The 22,868-nt window shown below is 45.6% G+C and overlaps 1 protein-coding gene across 5 annotated transcripts in view; it reads right to left on the bottom strand.

Moving 5' to 3' along the window:
- The window catches only part of LOC144121999 (monocarboxylate transporter 9-like), a 60,066-nt gene that overhangs the window by 36,949 nt on the left and 249 nt on the right, over nucleotides 1-22,868 (bottom strand). For 4 of the 5 annotated variants that reach the window (XM_077655494.1, XM_077655489.1, XM_077655493.1 and 1 more), the window contains exon 2: nucleotides 17,254-17,373. The exons of the other annotated variant lie outside the window; for it this stretch is intronic. In XM_077655494.1, the coding sequence (XP_077511620.1) occupies nucleotides 17,254-17,364 (111 nt within the window). In that variant the 5' untranslated portion in view covers nucleotides 17,365-17,373. The remainder of the gene's footprint in view (nucleotides 1-17,253; nucleotides 17,374-22,868) is intronic. 5 annotated transcript variants of the gene reach the window in all.

Raw genomic sequence — 22,868 nt, forward strand, 5'->3', positions numbered from 1 at the left:
TGCATCTTTAATGCGAAATATGAACGACCAATCATAAACGGCGACATCATGTTTAAATGACTGCAATGCGAGGTCTGTTATGTACTGCAATGTAATCGGGCAAGAAGCATCAGTTTTAGCTCTTGTTTCTGATTTGTAGATCATAAAGACTGGACAGTGGTCACTAATATCTGATGTAATAGTACCAGCGTCGGAAATGTCCGTATCTATGTTTGTTATCAGTAAATCAAGTATACACGTACTAGATGACGTGACGCGAGTTGATGTTTCAATTACATTTGTGAAACCAGAGCTGTGAAGCGTTGTGATAAGGTCATTTGCCGCAGTATTATGTTGAGAAATGTTACTATTAAAATCACCCCCGCAAATTAATCTGAGGTGTGTAACACGCATGTAGTCAAGAATTATGTCAAAGAAGGTAAGAAAATTTGAAACCTTGCCATCCGGGGGCCGGTACACAACTGTAACCGCTTCCTGCTTATATTTCAACGTTAATATTTCAAAATCATTACATGATTTTGAAATCTCTGGAACTATCTCGTAGTCATGGGCAGAATCGACATATATAGCAATACCACCGCCGCGTCTACCAAATCGATTAATAAAAAAGTTTCTATAGCCCTCCAGGTAAATCATATTACATTCTCCTAATACCAAGTTTCTGTCAACAATATTATTTTAAACTTGAAATTAAATTCATTTAGAAAACTACTAATGCACTCATCCTTGTTACAAGCAGAACGTGCGTTGATATGTAAGACAGGGTTTTGTGTGGACTGTTCAAGTTTTATGTTTTGGGGAAAAGCAAATTCGTGATAGCGCATTTTCGATTGATGCGGTATCGCTGTGCTGCTCTAAACATTGCCTAGCAGATCTTTTCAAGGTACTTTTCATTTTCTATCTGCAGAGCATCAGTGCCGTCTGCCTGCTTTGCGAAAGTCTTTCCATTAACCGACCAGACCGACTTCCACTGATGCTCCCGTTTCCTTTTGGCAGCCAGGCCAAGCAAACGTTTCAAGACCGGGCAAAGATGTTCATTTACATATATTGGGTCACTACCTTCGATTCCTACATCGGTGTTTGTGAGACGCATTTTCTTTTCTTGTCTGAGCGTTTCATCGCGTTTCGCTCGTGACTTGAACTGGACGAGAATGTTTGGAGTTTTTCCTTGTCGAGCGGGCAAACGGTGACAACTCTCTATGTCAGCTTCGGAAATAGGCTCACTGATAGCCTTCCCAAGTTCGGAAACTATCTCCAGTACACTTTCACTTTCCTTCTGCTCTGCACCCTGGATTTCAATGTTTGCCTTTCGCAAGTACATTTCTAAACGAACAAGGCGTTTCTCTAGTTCTGCAGCGTTTTGTTCTAGGGTCCCACATTTGGAACGAAGAATTTAATTCTCTTTTTCCAGCTTAGAGATTTTTTTCAATTTCATTGCCCAGTTTTTTCTGTAGTTCCTCAAGTGTTTCGATCGCATAAGTAAGGGCTTTGTTTGTTTCAATCTGATCAGCTCGTATTTCCCGAATTCCATTCCTTAAACTCCGCTCAACTGATTCTTTCATCGTCTTCATTTATTGTCGGAGCTCCTCTTTAAGCTTAAGAAATTCTGCTCGCATTTCATCCTTCACTTTAGCCAGCTCTTTCGACATCTTTGAACAACAACAGACTTCAACTTTGGCAGTGGAAACGACGTAGATAATTAATCAAGCGGCAGCAGTACGCTGTAAGCACTAACCTGCAACAAGGCAGAAGAGCGGGGTTTAGCCGGTGTGCATTCACGTCGTCGCCACTGCCATGGGAAGCTGGGGGCAGTGACGGCTTGGCTTTATAGGCTTCTTCTCGTCGCTCGATGCGCTGTGCAGATAACGAGTGCCAGGGACGGTGACGTTTTGCTGTCGATTGCTGTCGATGCAGTAGGTCATTCTCTACTTAACATTCTGTGGGAATCGGCATTTCCCTCGCCGCCGGGGCGGCTCTTCTCTCGCGGCACACCGTGGCTGCAACTCCCCCCCCCCCCCCCCCCTCGCCTTCATCTTCCCTCCGAGCAGCAGTGGAGAACGCGGGGATGAGGCGGCATGAGGCGGAGAGGCATGAGTCTAGCCAACAGCTCAACTGTGCGCAAGGTCGGCACATATTGCGATGGAAAGCTCTTTTAACAGCGAAGGCAGTACTTTCCACCAAGTGGAAAGCTCAAATACTGGACATTGTCAGAAACTGCGCTGCTGCGGAATAACGCTACAGCACACAGAATGTGGAATTGCCGCACTAGCAAAACAGAATGACCAAGAGCATGGATTTTTAAGCAGCTTTGACAATACACTTGTGCTTCAACCCTATGACATGCAAGTCTTATCGCATGCACAGTATACAGTGACAGAAGTTAGTTACATGAATGAAAAGCATGCAAGTCAATAACATGCATTTGTGCACATGTGCATTCAGTTCATGTTCAGTCTTTCCATAATGATGGTGTCTTAACTCTTAGATGTCGGTGATTCCCCATATATGCTTGAGCTTTTCATGCCAACCTCGGCACTTGTTACAAAAGCTGGCTAGGTTACAAATAAATCACGTCTCTGTCCTAGCTACGCAGTCGGGAGTGGAGTGGCCATAGTCCGTTTGGCTTACATTTAGCTGTGTCCTCCTTGCCGAAAGTTAGTGTCACGCAAAGCCGACGCTCAATTCATACAGTAGTCTTTCTGCCTCAGAGCCTCTGCTGGCATGCTGCAGACTAAGCTGGATGCTGCTGTGTTAAATATAGCATTCCAGTGCGCAATGGGCCTCATCTTGCATCATCCGGTCAGCTCTGGAAGCTCATGATAACCAGCGGTACCAGCTGATTATCACGCACTTGCGCACTGAGTTGTGGCTGGAATCATGAAACACTTCCATTGGTGACAGTGCCTCTCTGTCACAACCAGTAAATCCTTATTTGCCTGGTGATACTCTTGTTGTGACCCTGTCCAAACCTGAGTTCTTCGGCTCGGGGCATGCCGCTCAATACCGTTATGCTGCAGCCCACATTCCTTGCTATTTCCATTTCGAGAGGAAACTAGTTGTTGCTTTAGGCACCCGTTATTGGCAAATAGCCCATATCATCACAACTAAATTTCAATTGTCTGGCAATACCTTGGCTGTGGCACCACTTGAACATTACCTGTCCCTCTCAGGATCTACTCGAATAGCTAGCTCCGATACTAGCCGGTTGGACGCTACAGCTAGGATTTGGTGTTGCTGCATGAAACGCTCAGGTTGCGTCGTAACCTACATGACGTGCTGTTTTCACGTCAGCCAGCAACGAGGGACCGCACTGGGCACGCACCTGCTCTTGGTGAGCAGCTCATGTCGCCATGTACGTACCTGCAGTTCTGTGCCTTCAGTGACCTCGCGTCTTCAGTGACTACACAAATTCAAACTCTCTGCTCCCATGTACCATCACCGCTCGTTTTTTTGCTCCGTCACTCTCAAAAACGACGATAGTGAAATTGTTGAGGACTATCCTTTTGTTTTCACCTACTGCCAAAGCAAAAGAACGTCCGTGATGTGGTATAACCGTAATAGTACTGCTTCAGTGTGCACCGCGCAAGGCACGACACAGGCCTCTTTTGCGTGCAGTAGAGTCGGCCACAGCGCGATCCCAGCCCGGATAGTAAACTCAGGCGTTCTCCAAGCCAGCCTTCCACGACCCGCCTGTCAGTGCCGGAAAATGATCGTCGAGATTTGAAGCTGCCTGCTGCGGATACACCGTGGCCTGACCGGAGCCTTCAAGCAAAGGCAGACGCTACGACATCAAGGCATGGAATTGCGTCATGAGGAGAGCAGCCAACCAGTTCATCACACCTTACTCGACTGCACTTAAAACCAGCAAGCTTCTGGCCACCAGATGCAGTCAGGCGGAGTGCATTGGGCTGAGCTGACGCATTTTACTTTGCCTGTCTAGATCGTCGAGATTTGAAGTTGCCTGCTGCGGACACACCGTGGCCTGACCGGAACCTTCAAGCAAAGGCAGACGCTACGACATCAAGGCATGGAATTGCGTCATGAGGAGAGCAGCCAACCAGTTCACCACACCTTACTCGACTGCACTTAAAACCAGCAAGCTTCTGGCCACCAGATGCAGTCAGGCGGAGTGCACTGGGCTGAGCTGACGCATTTTACTTTGCCTGTCTAGATCGTCGAGATTTGAAGTTGCCTGCTGCGGACACACCGTGGCCTGACCGGAACCTTCAAGCCAAGGCAGACGCTACGACATCAAGGCATGGAATTGCGTCATGAGGAGAGCAGTGAACCAGTTTATCACACCTTGCTCGACTGCGCTTAAAACAAGCAAGCTTCTGGCCACCAGTTGCAGTCCGGCGGAGTGCATCGGGCTGAGCTGACGCATTTTACTTTGCCTCTCTAGGTAAGATTGTCTTTTGTTGTTTCATAATTTAGCCTATTGCTCCGCCGGACTGCACCTGTGTTTGATTGAAAAAATTTCTGACCATGAGTGTCTTGATTGTATGTCGTCAATCTCGTCAGAAAAACAGTACTTACAATGTGCCGATTGCAAGCACACGTATCACGCTGGGAAGTGCTCGTGCGTACTAAAAGCCAACTTGAAGCAAATGAATCTTGATAAGCTGCAAAAGTAGTCTTGCTCAACTTGCGATTCTAGAAAATCAGAGCTGGCCTGTGCAAAAACTCATAATGGAAATCCTGGCAGTCTGGACGATCACTCGTTGACTGATATCATGGCTAAGCTTGACGTCATTCTAAGTTGCATTGATATCATTGACTAAAAAGGAAGAACTGGCGAAGCATGAGGCAACTAATAGTAAGCTTGAAGCACAAGCATTTGCAATCCAAGGAATTGAGACATTCCTTGAAATGCTGTCATCCAAATACGACGACATTTTAGTAACTCTTGAAGCCCAGGGAACTGAAATAAAAGAACTTAAGGAAAATACTAGTAATCTAGAACAACAATTAATAGCAAAGTATGCTCGCCTCTCGATAGTGGAATAAGAAGTGGACAGACTGGAACTGTACTCCAAGCGAAATAACCTGGAAATACACGGTGCGAAGGATAATGTTCATGAAGACTTAAGAGCAGTTTTGCGGTCCATAGCTCAGAAAATTGAACTTTCCATACCAATGGATGAGGACATTGAGGCAATACACGGAATTAAAACAAAATTCAGCAGTTTAAAACCAATCCTAGTGCGATTTGCCAGAAGAGAAGTAAGAGATAAATGGATTGAGAAAAGAACCAACCTAAGGGAAGAAGATAATTCATTAATGAAAATCTTACTGCGCTCATAAAGGAGCTGCTCTGGATGACCAAACAAAGGGCGAAAGACGAACAATACCGCTTCGTTTGGGCTCGCAATGGGCGGATATTTGTTAGATAGCAAGAAAGTGATTCCGTGATCCGAATCGACAGTGAAGAAGCTTTAACCGAACTGATATGAAATGGCTGACAGCGTGAACTTTGTAAGTGATTGGGAGAAGAGGAAGAGAGAATGGGCGAGTGAAATGTTAAATGATGTCGTCCTTGAACTAATACACGCCAATGTAATGAGTTTACGAAGAAATTGGGACACGTAACAGGTACTCTTGCAAAAAGCTTTGCCATCCCTGCAGACTCTTATCCTGACGGAGGTTAATATTAGCAAACCTGTATGCTTGCAGTTCTCATTTATGGGTTTTCAGTCATTTTCATTATGTATAAAAAACCAGAGGTTGCGCTATACTCCTGTTTGTAAATAATGATTGGATATGCGAACAGGTGCAAACTGATTTTGTCAAAGCAGAAGTGATTGCTCTAAATGTTACAAAAAGGTGCATATGAATTCTTAGTACGTGCAGATATAGACCACGAAATAAAAACATAGCCGTTTTCTTGAAGCGCTTTCGAGCTTCCTTCATGTCCATTGATCAAAACAAGTTATTCTGGCTGGTAACTTTAATTTCGATATCTTTAACGTAAACAAAACGGGAGTGTCAGAATACCTGACCTTACTAGCAAGCTTCGGACTGCAAAATAAAATTCAAAGTTATACACGTGAAGAAATTTTCGGCAATTTTTTAACACAAAGCTGTATTGACCACATCAGTGCAAAATTGTGTAAAGGCAGTTATTTTGGGTGTGTAATTAAGGAAAAAGTACCGGACCATTATATTGTGGCCTTGGCAGTTTTGGGAAATGTTGACCATTCCGGCCAACAGTTCCAGGAGAAGTTAATTTTGAACAATGCTTATGTCGATAAACAAATAAGATCTTTTGACAGGGACAGGCTCATATGTGCTGATCATTTACAATGCTATGTGTTATTGGTACAGAGTTTTGCTTATATATACCGCAATTCCCAAGGGAAATTAAGCTAAAACGATGAAACCCCCGCAGTCCATGGATAGACAAAGAAATTCTTGAACTTTGCTACATTAAAAACAAATTTCAGAAAAGCTCTAGGAAAAGCCAGTTGATAAGGGCACAAAAGAAGAATTTCGACAAATTAGAAGTAAAATAATAGCGAAAATAAAAGTAGCTAAAAGACGTTATCACCTGCAGAAATTCTCTGCTTCTCGCTACGATTCCGGAAAAATTTGGAGTATGTAAACACGGTTATAGGAAGATCACCTAGGCGTACAATAGATGATACAATAAAACAAGCTTTCCCGAATGTTGAAAGCAAGAAACTGGCTGAAGATTTTAACCGACATTTCATTGACTCGGTGACGAAATTACTTGCGCATAATACTTTGTGTGGTTCTCACAACGCAAGAAATAACTCAAATGTTCATTCTGCTTACCTGCCTCCTATTTTCAGAAATTGAACTTTGGAACACAGTAAAAACATTAAAAATCACGAAATCACCTGGCTACGGTGGAATTAGAATAAGAAATATTGTTGTTCGTTTTGATAAACTAAGAGAAGTGTTGCTTCACGTCATCAACAAAACCTTAAAGACAGGCAATATTCATAATAAATTGAAAATAAGAGTAGTAAGGCCCCTTTTTAAAAAAGAATCACGAAGTGTTTACGATAAATAAAGGTCAATAGCTATCCTTTATTCTATTGCCTGCATCCTTGAAAAAGTTGTGCATGTTAGTATGGTGTCATTCTCTCAGAAATATAAATTACTAAGCCAAGCTGAATACAGCTTTCGACCAGGATACAACACGACTCGCCTTTTAGAAGACTTTAAAGCTTTCATTTGCTCCGAAATTTACCAGAACCGTAATGCTCTAACACTTTTTCTTAACCTTCAAAAAACATTTGATACGATTAATCATTCACTTATGCTACATAAAATAGATAATTTTAGTTTCAGGGGGACCTACCAGTCATTCTTTTACAGTTATTTCAAAGATCGGCAACAGTGTGTAAAAATAGGTGACTGTTACTGTACACTTTTGGATATTAAATCAGGAGTATCTCAAGGGTCGGTACTAGGTCCCCTCTTATTCAATATTTACATTAATGAAATTGCCAGTTTACAGCTGCAATCGAGGCTATATTTGTACGCAGATGACACGGCCCTTGTACTACCAGGTACGTCTTATAACGGACTCGGAGGTATACTTCAAACGGATATAGAGCGCGTGATGTCTTGGTTTTCAAGCAATGCAGTAGTCGTTAACAAAGCCAAAACAAACCTTATATGTTTCCGCAATCCTCATCAAGTCATAACAAATACCAAGCCAATTTACTTACATAAGTCTTGTTGCGAGAATTGTTCATGTATCCGAGCACAACTAATAGACAGCGCAAAGTACTTAGGAATGACATTCGACAGCGCACTATCTTGGAATATTCATATCGCGGAATTTTCAAAGAAACTATGAATGGTATGTGCACATCTCTACTCCCTATACGAAATTCTGTGTATAAGAGCCTAGGTGAATCTGTTTTAAGATATGGTCTATTTATGGTTCTGCATCCACATACAAATTAAATGTATTAAATAGCGTTTAAAAATTGCTTGCAGCCTGTCTTATGGTACACAGTTTCATAGTGAACATGTATTATTTAGAATGAATCGTTTTATTATGTTATTCTTAGGAAAAGCAGTTTTTATTTGATATTTTATACAAACATTATTTCTGATGTTCCTCTAAAGGGGAAAATATAAAATCACGACCCTTAAGCCACATAGATTAATTTAGTATTCCGAATTATGAAAAGAGAACTCGCACATTTTATGTACCTTCAAGTTTCAACAAATTTGAAACAGAGAACGCCTTCACCTCTCTTCGAAAAATTAAGGAACTTATACGGTCATTTGTGCAGTCAAATGAATGGCACCATGTGCTTTTCGTATGCTGCCCTTGTTAGACAATTCATTTGGAACAATGCTCTTTCTCTATATGTAGTGCTCAAAAGATAATTCAGTTGCGATAGTGCCCTGTCTCGCTTTTTTATGTGCATTGAGGAAAATACAATCTTGTTCATATACGATGCCAGTACTAATACCGTGTTTTGAGTCTCGCTACTTTGTGACATACATGTGTTTGTTTATTGCTTTTGAGCATTTATGTGCTTTCAGTATTATCTTTTCTTTTTTTGTGTTTTTATGCAAGGCTTTGTCCTGATGCAGTCATGCTTTACTTCCCAGCCACGCTCACAAGCGTTATACCGGTGCATGGCCCCAGCATGTATGTACGTGGTGATGTTTGCATCTGTTTCTTAAAATAAACTCATTATTTGTACATTCGTGCTCTTTTTTCTTGTCTAGGCAGCGCTCGACTCAGTTTATTCGCAAGCCACAAGCGACACTACTCGCGGTAGTGGCACCTGCTGCCGCCACATACATTTATTATCGCTTGTGACTCAGAAATAAACCGAATGGGGCTCTGCATAACCAAGAATAAAAAGCAGAATGTATGCATAACGCGTTTATTTCAAGTGCTAGTCACAAATGGCAATGCGTACACGTGAGCTAAGCGCATGCACTGGCAAATTTCACATGCGGGACGCACGGGTGGGGTAAACTTTTAAGCTCATTGAGCTGTGTTTCACTGCTTGGCCATGGGAGATGCCTAAGGGAGCTGATAACGCATTTGTTTGAATAATAATATGATTACACACGAGCACCCGTGGCAACAGCCTGTGCTGATGCACGTGCGGATGTCACAGTGCAGCACTGCACACACACTGGCTATTTCACATGTGGCAACAGGCGATGACTGCTCCAACCAGCATTGCTCTTGAGAGCCAGATAGCTTTGGCAGTAGTGTGGTGCAGCGAAGATTGAGGGGTGGGATGAAGTGAGGCGAGCAAGGCAGTGGGAGGGGCATGGCGGTAAGCAGCAACGTTGACGGAGAGAGAAGGGGTTAGTTACCTTTTGACACTGACTTCCTTCGAGACACTTCTAGCCACGGAAACCGCGAGGGGTAAAGAAGAGGATGTGGGGAAGCAGAGGTGTGAGGATAAGAGGCAGTGTTCAAAAGAGGGTGGGGAAGGAAAGGTTATGATGTTGAATTTTAATGGCGCAACAGCAGCTTTGGTCAGAGAGTGTTTTTTTTTTTTTGACACAAGTTGTGGTCACAAACCCATTTTCGAAGTATTTCCCCGTCCCTCCTCCAAGGCAGTGGAAAACCTGTACTCTTTTCATCACCGGCGGGTACTGGGCAGCACTGTGCATTCATACGCGCACCACCTGCACCAGAGCCAGATGCGAAGGGAAGGAAGAGAGGCTGCAGCAGTTGCTTTTGAGGAGTCTAGAAAGGGTGATGATCAAAGCTAAGGTTAGCGCGTAGCGTGTCAGCACGGAGTTAGCTGGAGCATAGTACCTTTCATGAAACCCTGCCTCTTGGGCCCGCTGTGTCCATTGTAGGACCTTCACTTTCCTGCTGTAGGCTTATTTTTTGTGCTTTATGCATTTCCTTGCGAACTTGATTCATGTTCCCGCCATGCTAATGCATATGTTTTATGTGTGTGTAGATGCACTGTCTGCCTGAGGCTGTCGACTGACGCTGCACAGTATCATGCTAGCACAATGCCATTGTGGCGTTACCAAATAAATTTGAATTAAACATGTACTAACCAGCTCAAGTTTGCTCTACATTCTAGAAAGGCATCTAAATCTAGATCACTTGTTCTACGGTGTGAAACGCACACAAAGCTGGCCATGATTTAGACGAGTCCCATACAGATGTTCCGAAAACCCGTTCAGTTCGGGTGCCCCATTGAAGTCGGGGGCCCCTTTAAATTCGGGGGCCCCAATCCTGACCACCGAATAATCTAGGATATAGGTCCTGTTCCATAATCCCGGTTTCTTAATCTGTTCAAACCTATACACACATTTTCAGTAAGTTAGTTGGCTGTGTGAGAGGCGACGGAGTGACGACGATGAGGGCAGACGGGTCTGGACCACACTGGGAGCCGCAGCTGTCAAGGTGACGCCGCTCCGTTTACGTTGCTCGCCCGCCAGTTGCCAGTGCTGTACTGAGGAGGCCACCAATTGGGGTGTTCCCAATAAACACCTTTGCTTGCCGGCTACTACTCGCTGTGTTATTCTTCGCGGCCGCAGCTGTGGTCCAAGCTATCGGAGTAGTCCTATGTCAGACCGCATTGCAGACCCCAAAATTCACGTATCCCCGGGAGTCCTCATATCCCTCCTGGTGCAGTTTGTGCAGCGGTTAAGCCATGCACCACTGCCATACGATGGCAGGTGCTCCCAGCTGTGGGCCTGGTGCGAACCAGGTTGCTCTTCCCGTGCGACTAGTCATTAATTTAAGTGCCACCCTCAGGTGAACAGTTATCTCACTGTACGATGGGCAGGTTTTAATGATGCAGCAAGGTCATGTGACCTAGTTGGTTCACCTGCCTCCTAGGTTTCTCTCTTGGGACCACCTTCCAGAGCCATGCTTGGGATTTTCCGCTCACAACTTCGACACCGGATTTTATGAAGAACGGAGCCTTTAATGCGAGAGCGTTAAAACGTGCGGAGAGAGCAAGGGAGAGCCGCCTAAGTTTACGACATACGGAGATAACGTTGAGGAAGAGAAGAGGTTCGCAATACGATTGAGAGAAAAAAAATCAAAAATTGAGGTATCTTGACCGCCTCTAAGGTTCAACGATGGCGTTGAGTGCGGCGCAGTGTAGTGGTGGTTACCTGAAACAGATCGACAAACAAAAACCCACACGCTCTCCAAAACCCTTGGCCAGAGCTTGATATCGGAAAGACCGACTAGGAGACCGAAGTCAAGCATGAATATTGTAAGCTTATAAAGAAATCCTTATATGTCATGCCACTAAAAGAATTTAAAGTATCAAGATGCTCTGTGGATCATTGGGAAGAGACGTGACGTATTAACATGTTATTTTTTATTTACTTATGGCGCCCTCTTTAACAAATCAGCTTGTATTGTTATCAGGACATTGTAGCCCTTGTTCCTGTTGTGCTTGGGGCGTTGCAGTCCTTCCCCGAACCCCTCCATTACCTTGCCTAAAAAGATAATGCGCAGTCGGTTATTCGCGGCCCTTAGAATGGTTCTTACCCCTTTGTCTGGCCGGCAGATCCGCACCGCCGGCGGCCATGTGGTTACGCCGACTGGCATCTGCACGTCACGAATACAGATCCGCGGTGCTACTTTTTGTGGCTTCTTTGCTGGGCTGCCCGAGTGCTCCAAGGACTTGACACTCGGTTTGAATTTCCGTTGGGAGTACAGTGCCGTCATGAACCTTCAGGAGCTGGTCGTGTCATTTTCTACTCAACCCTCTGTTGACGGCGATCCCGAGCCACGCAGGACTAAGTTACGCGCCTGTGACGACCACATATTGATCCCGTCAAGAGCCAGCATGTTTATTACCTTAGATTGCGGTAACAGCACTGGAACTCATGGCATCGCTTAAACCAGCATGTCGCTGCTTCTTGGTCGGCAAGTCTGTGTTCCTCGCGGAATTGTTGAACTGAAAAATGGCCGAACCCAACTCATGGTGACCAGTTTCGGCTGTGTACCTCAGTGTTTGCCTTGCAGAACAGCTATTGCATATTTCGATGAATTCAGTGAATTTGCTGGACAGCACGCTTTGTCCGAAGGCCCGGAATCAGTGGAGGTACCGACCAATCCTATATAAAATGAGGTGAACCCGAATCTCCCGTCTAATCAGAAACGCTGCCTGGAAAGCGTTATCGAGTCTTTCTGCGACTGCTTTGCCTCGACCTCTACGGTTAGGCAGACACCGCTCACAATTAAAGCACCGAATTATAGTTGACACCGACCAGCGGCCGTTATGTCAGCCACCTTATCGGATCTCTTCGAAGGAGCGTGATGCCATTCACCGCAAAGTTCAAGAAATGCTCCAGGACGACGTGATACCGCCTTCGATGAGTGCGTGGGGTCACCTGTTGTTCTAGTAGCAAATAAAGATGGAACCCTACGGTTCTGAGTTGATTACCGGCGTTTAAACAGAGTCACAAAAAATGATGTTTATCCTCTGCCGCGCATTGATGACTTCCTGGATCGGCTGCGCCACGCCAAGTACTTCTCATCGCTAGATTTACGCAGCGGCTATTCGCAAATCGAGGTGGACGAACGCGACCGGGAAAAGACCGCCTTTATTACACCGGACGGTCTGTACGAATTCCGGGTGCTCCCTTTCGGCCTGTGCTCGGCTCCTGCAATCTTCCAGCGGATGATGGATACCGTTCTTGCCGATCTAAAATGGCAGTCCTGTCTCGTGTACTTGGATGACGTTGTTATCTTCTCTGACACGTTCGATCAGCACCTGGGATGCCTGCACGCTGTTTTCGAAGTAATTTGGTCGGCCGGTCTTTCCCTGAAGCCCGGAAAGTTTAACTTCGCTTTCGAAGAGTTGAAGTTTCTGGGCCACATCATGAGTGCCAAAGGGATCATTCCAGACCACGTTAAGGCAGCCGCTATGGCTGCTTTTCCTGTGCCCACCGATAAGCGGAGTGTGCGCCGCTTTCTGTGTCAATACGCCTATTATAAGCGTTTTGTTCAGGGCTTCTCCCACATCGCTGAGCCCCTCACCTAACTCTCGAAAATTCCGAACCGTTCCTCTGGGGCCTGGGGCAACATTAGGCCTTTGAAGTACGCCCATCCTTGGACACTTCGACGAGTCAGCCGACTCTGAACTGCACACAGACGCCAGAGCCCGATGCGGTCCTTGTGCAGTGCGAACTATTCCACAAGCAAAAAAAAATATGCTTGGCCATTGTGTGGGCAGTGACCAAATTTCGACAATTTCGACCGTACTTATTGGCCGCCCTTTCAGGGTCGTCAGTGACCACATCTCGTTGTGTTTGCTGGAAACCATAAAAGATCCCTCGGGGGCGGCCTGCACGCTGGAGCCTTCGACGTCAGGAATTCGTTGTCACCATTGTCTAAAAATCCGGTAGGAAGCACAGTGATGCCGACTGTTTGTCTCGTGCTCCTATCGAGGACCCCCCCCCCCCCCCCCCCCCCCGCTGGCACCGACGATGATTCTGTTTTTCTTGGTCCCACCTACACGTCCATTCTCATTCAACACCAAAGAGACGAAAGTGAACTACGGCCCGTCATTGGGTACCTGGAAGGAACCGCTCAGTCTCCCCGCGAATCTTCTCGCGCGGACTGTCGTCGTTCTCTTTATGCGACTGCGTCCTGTATAAGAAAAACTACGGCCCGACGGAAGCTGTATATCTACTCGACGTGCCTACGACCCTTCGCGAAGAAGTCCTGCAGGCATGCCATGATGACTCATGATCTGGTCAGCTGGGTTTTTTGTCGAACTTGGGCACGAATACGGCAAAAGTACTACTGGCCCAGGGTTGCAGCAGTTGTGAAGCGTTACGTAAGAACTTGCCGCGAGTGCCAGCGTCGCAAGACGCTACCGACCATAGCCAGCCGGCCTACTGCAGCCAAATTATCCGCCTCAGGTCCCCTTCGATCAAGTCGGTATGGACTTACTCGGCCCATTTCCGGAGTTCTCGCTGGGTAACCGCTACATTGTGGTCGCCAATGACTGCCTCAGCCGATACTATGAGACTAAACCCCTCTTCCGCGTGGTACTGCTGACGCAATTGCGTAATTTTTTATTCAAAACATTGTGCTTCCTCATGGTGCACCCACCGTCGTTTTAACTGACAGGGGAACAGTGTTCACCTCGGCCCTTACGAACCATGTTATGCGCCTAAGTGGCACCAGTCACTGCAAAACAACCGATTACCACCCTCAAACTAACGGCCTCACCGAACGGCTCAACACGATGATCACCGACATGATTTCCATGTATGTCGACGCAGACCAGTACTGAGGCCCCATACTGTCACATTTGCCTATAATACTGCGGTAAAGGAAACGTCACGCTTCATTTCATTTCGTTTAGTACACGGTCTCGAAGCCACAGCCATGCTGGATGCAGTGCTGCTTCCAGATAGCACTACGTCCTCTGCTATGGGTGCTGCCCAATTTGTTCGTTACGCTGAGGCCGCCTGCCAACTCGTTCGACAGCGCATCCGCAACCATCAAATCCACGACGTTCGGCGCTATAACCTCCGCCATCGAAATGTGCGTTACCAGCCCGGCGAATAAGTCTATGTGTGGAACCCAATCCGCATGTTAGGGCGCCCCGAGAACCTTCTACACCGATACTTTTGCCCCTACGAGGTGCTCCGCCAGCTCATTGAAGTCACCTACGAAGCTCTCCCCGAAGGGAACAGTTCGCTCTTCCAGGCGGCCGACCTTTGAACTTGTCCACGTCGCCCGGATGAAGCCGTGCCACCTGCTAGCCCCTCGCGCGTGTCTACACCGCACGCTAGAAACATGCGACTACTCTTGTTGTCCTGCCTCCCATTGCTGTCGCACCGAGACTGTGTGAGAGACACCGTCGCGGTCTGCTCTGAGTACGTCAACCGTTTTTCGGTGACATACACGAACTCACTGCACATTACAAAGCATTAAAAAGAATACTCCCACCACCCCTTAAAACACTGACCAGACAACAGGTCATGTGGATACAACTACAGATGGGGACACTCCCTAAACCAGCCTACATATCGAAATTCATATATAAGGTTATCAATCCTTTCTGACGCTTTTGTGGAGAGAAAGATAACTTAGACGATATGATCTGGGCATGCCAAATCCGTAAGGCTCCCCCAGAAGTCTTGCCTGATCCATCCAAAGAAGCATGGGATAAGCTAACATCCTGCGATGACCCCGACATTTAGACCAAGGACATCGAATGGGCCGGCGTCGCCAAAGGTCTCCCCGGCCTGCGGCACGCTAGCTAACTTGCCTTAATCGCCTAAGCTTGCGCACAATAAAGTTTTGTCAGCCTCAACCCGCTCCCCTCTCCGTCGCGGAAAGGATCCATCTAATGCAGAGATAAAATGTGCGTGCTGCAAAGTTTTCGTCCAACACTGGTTGCTGTTCTGTCACTACTGGCTTCTTAGCTATGATATGCTGCGAAGGCGGGCGTATCATGACAGTTGTGTTCTTCCAGCATCTTTATCTGCTCTCGTTCTGTTACTGCCGCACCTGGTCCCATTTAATCTCTAGCTGGGAACTGCGTCCAGTCATCAGTAGGCATGACTGTCTTTAGCTGCAGATGCTGCGAACTCAGACCGGTATGCAGTGGGTAGAAGGGACAACATGGTTCAATTAAGAGTGCGAAAAGCTGCCGTTGGATCAAAGGCCATTGGAACTATAGTTGAAAGCTATGACGCAGAGGTGCGACTATGGAATCTTGAAACAAAAAAAAAACGAACTGTTCGTAATCCGCACCAAAAGCCTACGCACTGTTGAGTCTTTACGTCACTTTTCTGCGTCGCTTGGGGCAAAATATACTGACACCGATTCCCAGGGCCACTAAAGCATTTCTTGCCAAGGCCCTGTTTCGGAATTATGGGATTCACTGAAAACAGAGCTGACGTTTTTTTATATATCTGCAACTTAACAGTCGAAGTCACCCCCTCCCCGCATCTCACCACAGCGGCTTCGAAAGATTTGCGCCATTAGGGCACAATGAGATGGATGTGCCGCTAGAAAGGAAGGACACAATGCGTACATGCATTCTGCTTGTAAGCTCCACGTGCAGCATAGAACCGTGTAACTTGGCTTGAATATTAACTCTTTTGCTGTCTCCCGGTTAAGTGGGTTACTAGCCAGGCTAAACAAGGACATATATTAACGGCGTTTATTCCTAAGCGCGAACAGCAAACCCGCATAGTAAAGTAATGCAGGGATGTGCAAATATTAAAAAAATTTTGATTAGCAAATCAAATATTGTCCTATTGGACTATTCAAACAAATTGAACAGTGAATGTTCAAAGTTATTCTAAATGAATAGAATACGTTGTAAACTTTTTGAATAAGTGACAACAGGTTCAAAAAACACCTGACGTATTGTTCTTCGACGACTGTTTCCGAAACAGGGCCCACCCACACTGATGCGGTGTACTTTCCTGCTGCTAGCAGCATGTCCGGGGTTCAGCGTCATGACCCGGCCCTTCCATGCGGCTTCTTTCATAATGCACTTATATGGCCCCTTAAGACTGGACGACGCGGCAGGGCCTAGATATGTTTAGTAAATTCAGACTTTATGCCTGGTCTCCCACGCCATGGCTCATACGTAGCCGTCACCCGTCTCATGTCCGGGGGTGTGGCCCTAGTTTGTTCTAGCAAAATAGAATTTTCCTGTGCTTTTAACTTGACAGTCATAGAGTTAAGATACTGACTTTGTGTTGCGACCTCTTAGTCGAGATTGATATTGATGTTTTTTAACGGCTATAGCTTTGACTCGTAAGTAATAGCAGCGCAATACAGCATCGCCGATGGCGCGTCAACGTTTCTCACGATTGTTCCTTATGTACGAATATTTGCACAAGTAGCGAATATTAGCACGAATATTCGATTCATATTCTATTCGGTTATCTCAATTTTCCACTCGTATTCGATTAGCTTTATGGGTGCATCATTCGTGATCGTTTCGGTAACAAAGCTGCACTGTTTGTATTCTGTATAGCTTTGAAAAAGTATCACTCTCACAAGCCTAAAGCAGTGGAAAAACGTGACGAGTGAAAGGCCCAGAGGTGCTAGTTCCCCTCTTACTGCTTATGTGTTTGTTTCGGTTGTATTCATGAATACCAAAAAAATTGGCTTTTCTACCGTAATGCTTAACCTCTTTCTAGCATTTATTTTACAGAAAGCTTGGAAAAGATGTTTAATTTTTATGGCCCTAGGGCATCTGTGGCCAACGAGTGCCATTACACAAGTTTTTTTTCTTCTACTCAAGGTGGGGTCAAAGACGCATTTACCAAGCATTTCACCCCAGAGAAGCAGAGCACCAGGTAGCGGAAAGCTTGTGTCCATTGTACCATCGGAGGGTATCCGGCGGCACTGAGGATCGAACCCCTCACCTCCCGCATGTGAGGAAGCTTGCAAAAGAAAAGCCACACATCAGTCATATGCGTACATCATCATCATCATCATCGTCATCAGCCTGACTACAACCACTGCAGGGCAAAGGCCTCTCCCATGTTTCTGCAATAAACCCTCTTCATTGACAGCTGCGCCCACCCTGTGCCTGCAAACTTAATCTCATCCGCCCACCTTCTGCAACGCCCTACTAAGCTTGCCATCTCTTGGAATCCACTCCGTTACGTTTAAGGACAAGCGGTTATCTTGCCTTCACATTACATGTCCTGCCCAAGCCCATTTCTTCGTCTTGATTTCGACTAGGATGTCTTAACCCGCGTTTGTTCCCTCACCCACTCTGCCCGCTTCCGGTCTCTTAACGTTACACCTATCATTTTTTTCCATGGCTCGCTGCGTTGTCCTTAAATTAAGCTGAACCCTTTTCATTAGCCTCCACGTTTCTGCCCTGTAGACGAGTACCGGTAAGATACGGCTGTTGAGCACTTTTCTCTTGAGGGATATTGGTAAATTGCCATTCATGACCTGAGAGAACCTGTCATATGCGCTCCACCCCATTCTTATCCTTCTAGTTACTTCCCTCTCGTGATCCGGATCAGATGTGACTACCTGCCCTTAGTAGACGTATTCTTTTACCACTTCCAGCACCTCGATGCTAATTGTGAACTGCTGTTCTATGGCTGGCCTGTTTAAAATTAAATTCGTTTTCTGCATGTTAATTTTTAGATCCACAGTTCCGCTCTGCCTGTCTAACTGATTGATCATGATTTGCAGTTCACCTCCTGAATGACTTAGCAGCCCAATGACATCGGCGAATCGCAGATTATTTAGGTATGCTCTATTAAATCTTAGCCCAACTTTTCTCAATTCAGGCCTCGGGATACCTCCCTTTAAACAGGCGGTAAATAGCATTGGCGAGATCGTGCTTCCAAGCCTGACGCCCTTCTTTGTTGGAATTTTATTGCTGGCTGTATGGAGGACTGCGGTAGCATGCAGTTGCTATATACATCTTAAAGTATATCGACATAAGGCTCTTCTACACTCTGATTCCGCAATGCGTGTATGACAGCTGAGGTTTCCACTGAGTAGAATGCTTTTTCGTAATCAATGAATGCTATCTATAATGGGTTGGTTATATTCTGTGCATTTCTCTATCACCTGATTGATAGTGTGAATATGATCTATTGTGGAATATCCTTTACGAAAGCCTGCCTGATCATTTGTTTGATAGAACCGCGAGGTTTCCCTGTGTCTATTAGCGATTACCATAAAAAATGCCTTGTCGGCAGTGGACAGTAAGCTGATCTTGTCTGTAATTTTTCATGTCCTTGGCGTCTCCTTTCTCGTGAATTAAGGTAATGTCTGCGTTCTTCTAAGCTTTCTGATACAGTCGAGCTCATAATGCATTGCGTATACAGGGTGGCTACTTTTTCCAGCACAATCTCCGCTCCATCCTTCAATAGGTCTGCTGTTACCTGATCCTCACAAGCTGCATTTCCCCTTGGCGTTGCTCCTAAAGCATTTTTTATTCTTTCGTTACTGCGTACATACTCATATATACATACCGCGTTACGCCGTAAATATGGCATCCTAAGGTCAACCAATGTTGATGTCACTGCTTCTGCAGCTCGTCCTCCTTTGCCTTTAATAATTTTTATGTACACGCGGAAGTTTTGGTTTGGTTTGGTTTGGTTTATGGGGGTTTAACGTCCCAAAGCGACTTAGGATATGAGAGACGCCGTAGTGAAGCGCTCCGGAAATTTCGACCACCTGGGGTTCTTTAACGTGCACTGACATCGCGCAATACACGGGCCTCTAGAATTGCGCCTCCATCGAAATTCGACCGCCGCGGGCGGGATCGAACCCGCGTCTTTCGGGCCGGCAGCCGAGCACTCTAACCACTCAGTCACTGCGGCGGCTCACACGCGGAAGTTTTGAAAGTTCCTTTGCTGCTAGTGTTTCCTGAGTGAGGACGATATTCTGAGTTTCAATGGTGACTCCTGGCGTTTGAGGTACTTAAGAAAATAAACTTAGCTGCTCAAGTGATACTGTCCTGCGATATCCGGTTCGCATGAGTTCAACTTACTTCCTACGCCGACAGCCAACAGGTAAATGCTGTCGTATCCTGCCAGCCAGTAGTGTTTTCATGTGCCTTCCGAATGTTGTAAAAGGCAGGCGTCTCTGATGTCTCATTCTCAAAGCATGCCCTTTAGTGCGTAGTGTGCGAAGCGCAGCAAAGACAGAGAACCCGCTATTTGTTCAAAGGCGGTGTTGCGTACAAGCTACAGAAAAGCGATAATGAGTTTGTACTATCGAAACGCTAAAGTAGACTACTTTGCCTTCTTGATGTCACTGTGGTATCGACTTGAGAATCAACATTGCGGAACAGTGTGATTAGCGCAATATATTTTGAAGCGTTTGATGGCAGTAAAACACCCCCAGTTTCGCTCAGCGCACAGAGCTCGACGCATGACAGTATAAAAGCGTCGACAAGATTGGTACATTTTCGGGATTAACCGCAAAGCTTGCTTTTCCAGGACGTACCTTTAACACTCGCGCGAAGTACTGCATACTAGGGCTAGCCAAATATAGAAAAGCCTGCAATAACATCATGTAGAGGAGCATGTACAAGGATCATGTAGAGGAACTGTCAAAAAATGCCACCACAATTTGCTCTTAAACACAAGGCTAACTTGTCGTAACCGCTCCAAGCGTGATTTATTTTATCGCTTTTGTAGGGTCTGAGGACTTGCAGCCAAAGAAATTAAAAAAAGGGGGCAACGTTTCGCAGCTGGCATAGGAAGGACAAGCAGTGCCTCCGCCAGACTGAGGCCTTAAATAGGGCAAAAAGAAAGAAAAACTAACCCTGACATGCCACGTACTCCACTGAGCAGCATGAGATTCAGGGTAGGAAGAATAAAAGTGCATAGCAACGTCAAGGGAGTATAGAAACAGCAGTGCACACCGCCTACAGGGTAAAAGAAGAATTTTTTTTTTGATTTATTGATCTTTGTTGCTTTACAATTGTACGCAAACACTTCTCGGACCCATAGCCAACGGCTAGTAACGGGTCCAATAGAGAAAATGTATACAAGCATGCAGGCAACAATATACCAAAATAAAGTAAGCAAGTTAGTAAAAAAAAAGGCTATACATCACTCTCAACACTTGTAAGAGTATCAACAAAAGAAACGCATATATTACAGATTATATAAACTAAAAACTTACAGATTAAACAAAACGCATAGAACTTACACAAAAATTAAGGCATCACAAAAAGCTAGAGGGAAATAGTTGTTAACTATTTACAAAACATCACAAGGGTACAACACACGAGAGGAAGATAAAATGATTTCAGTGCACACTTTTTAATCACAAAACACTTTTAGAATAGACGCAAATTTATAAATCTATAAATAAATCAAGGTATCAGGTTTCTGCTACATGCAAATAATATCAGACGACACAGCTCAGACATTAAATTGAAAAATAAGAATAAATGGCAGCGGCAGTAGCAAAAAATTGGAGGGGACCCTTCACGTCAGCCTTTAGAGTATGACGTGAGAGCTTGGTTGATTTTTATATATGCAGAAGGTCATTCCCTACTTTACATCCTTTGATAGCTGGGAGTCCTCAGGCCACTCCTGGCGCTGTGCTGCAGTGGTGAAGCGATGCACCACTGCCCTGCGATGGCGGGTGTTCCCAGCGATGGGCCTGATTTCTGCCCTGGTCGCTCGATCCTGAGCGACCAATCATTAATTTAGCATCCACGTGACACGGTGGGCAGTTCGTTCAGTAACCGGTGGGAAGGTTGTGGTGACGCCGCAAGGTAACGTGACCTAAGTGGCCCACCTACGTACCAGGCTGCTCTCTGGTAACGAACTGACAGAGCCATGCCTGTGATTTTTCGCCCACAACGCCTACACCGCCGGAGTATCTGCGTAACGGGGTCTTTAGCACTATCGCGTTAAAATGAATTTTCGAAGCGTTTAGGGAAGAGAGAACCCGCGAGTATTAAGGCGGGAATTTTGGCGAGTCGAATTTGATTGATGGTGAAAAATAGAGCGAATAGAACAAGGACCAAAGCAAGAGACAAGATACGACAAGGCCTCTTCTTTTGGACCTAGTTCTTTTCGCGCTGCATTTCCCCATGAGCCTGCGAGGCAAATTGCGACGAGACACGCAATCCTTAGGGAACGTAGATCATTCACTGAGGTGCAGAATAACTCTAGCGGACCTACGTCGCGGTGACACACCACAGTGCACAATAAACCTTCTCGGACAGGAGTCAAAGAATTGGTAGTGCTGGTTGAGCGTCGACCCGGAATAGATCGAGTCGTCGCTCGCAGTTTTCATACTTGGCAGTAGGCGACGCTGTCGCTACCAACGTGCCGGATGAGCAGCAGAGCCCAGGATAGTGACGTAATACGCGCCAAAGCGGAGCAACCGTTAACATCCAGTTGCTGTGAGAATCATCGCTTGTGCTCGGGACTTTCGTAAGGTCACCGCTGTAAGAGCGCAATAACCCGGTAGATAAACTGCTCCATTTCCTGATTTCTATGCGTGAAAGAATCCATCAACCGTTAAGGTGCACTTCCTGAGGTACCGTTTTACAACGACGAGAAAAATTGTGCGCACATTGATGTGGCCAGACCATATCCACGTATGTCTCTTAAGCGCTGTGTGATAGTAATTCATGACTGCACTAAAATGATGTCATCCATGCTTTACCTCAAATTTAGGTGCTTGCAAACTTCGCCGCTAGTGATGGCGGTAAACACGTTATACGAAAAGCACTGGAGCGAAAAATATCCTTGATGGAGTGGTAACAGCGTAAAGGCAATCAATCGTGCCTCAAGATAGCGCCTGGGCCGCAGCGAACCATTAAAGGCGGTCTGCCAGCTCAATGCCCGGCGTCGCGAATTCCCTTAAAAATGTTTGCCGTCAGTGTGAGCAAGGTAGGTGCGGAAAAAGAGGGCGTGAATGTACTACTTGCAGCCAGCGTTCAATAACTTCTCGTCTCTCGTTTTTGTGAGAAATGTTACGGGGAAAATAAGAAGTTATTTGTTGCATAAAAGCACTTAACCATGTCTGAGCCATCTACCTGGATCAAGACGTCTGGTTTAGTCTTTCGCTGAACGTGAAATCGCAGCACAAAATAGAAAAAAATCTACTTGTTGCTGATAGGCGACATGCCTATTTCTAAAATTTAAGCGGCGCTATCAAGTCTTCGACAGTGGCTTAAGAATGTCGGTACATTAGCTAGCATAATGTGGAGGTTACGATTTTTTTTGTTCTTGATAATTTTGGCAATGAAGCGTCAGTAGGCGATAACAATAACTGATTCAAGTAGCAATTAACTGATCCTGCTGATTCTACTGATGGTTCCTTTCAGGAATTGTACTTTTTATCTGGTGGTCATAAAGCATCACTAAAACGATAAGCTGTGTACGCTTGAAGAGTCTCTGCTGCTGTAATCCTAATATACTCGGTAATA

The sequence above is a fragment of the Amblyomma americanum genome, chromosome 2 (assembly GCF_052857255.1).
Source record: "Amblyomma americanum isolate KBUSLIRL-KWMA chromosome 2, ASM5285725v1, whole genome shotgun sequence".
NCBI classification, from domain to species: domain Eukaryota; kingdom Metazoa; phylum Arthropoda; class Arachnida; order Ixodida; family Ixodidae; genus Amblyomma; species Amblyomma americanum.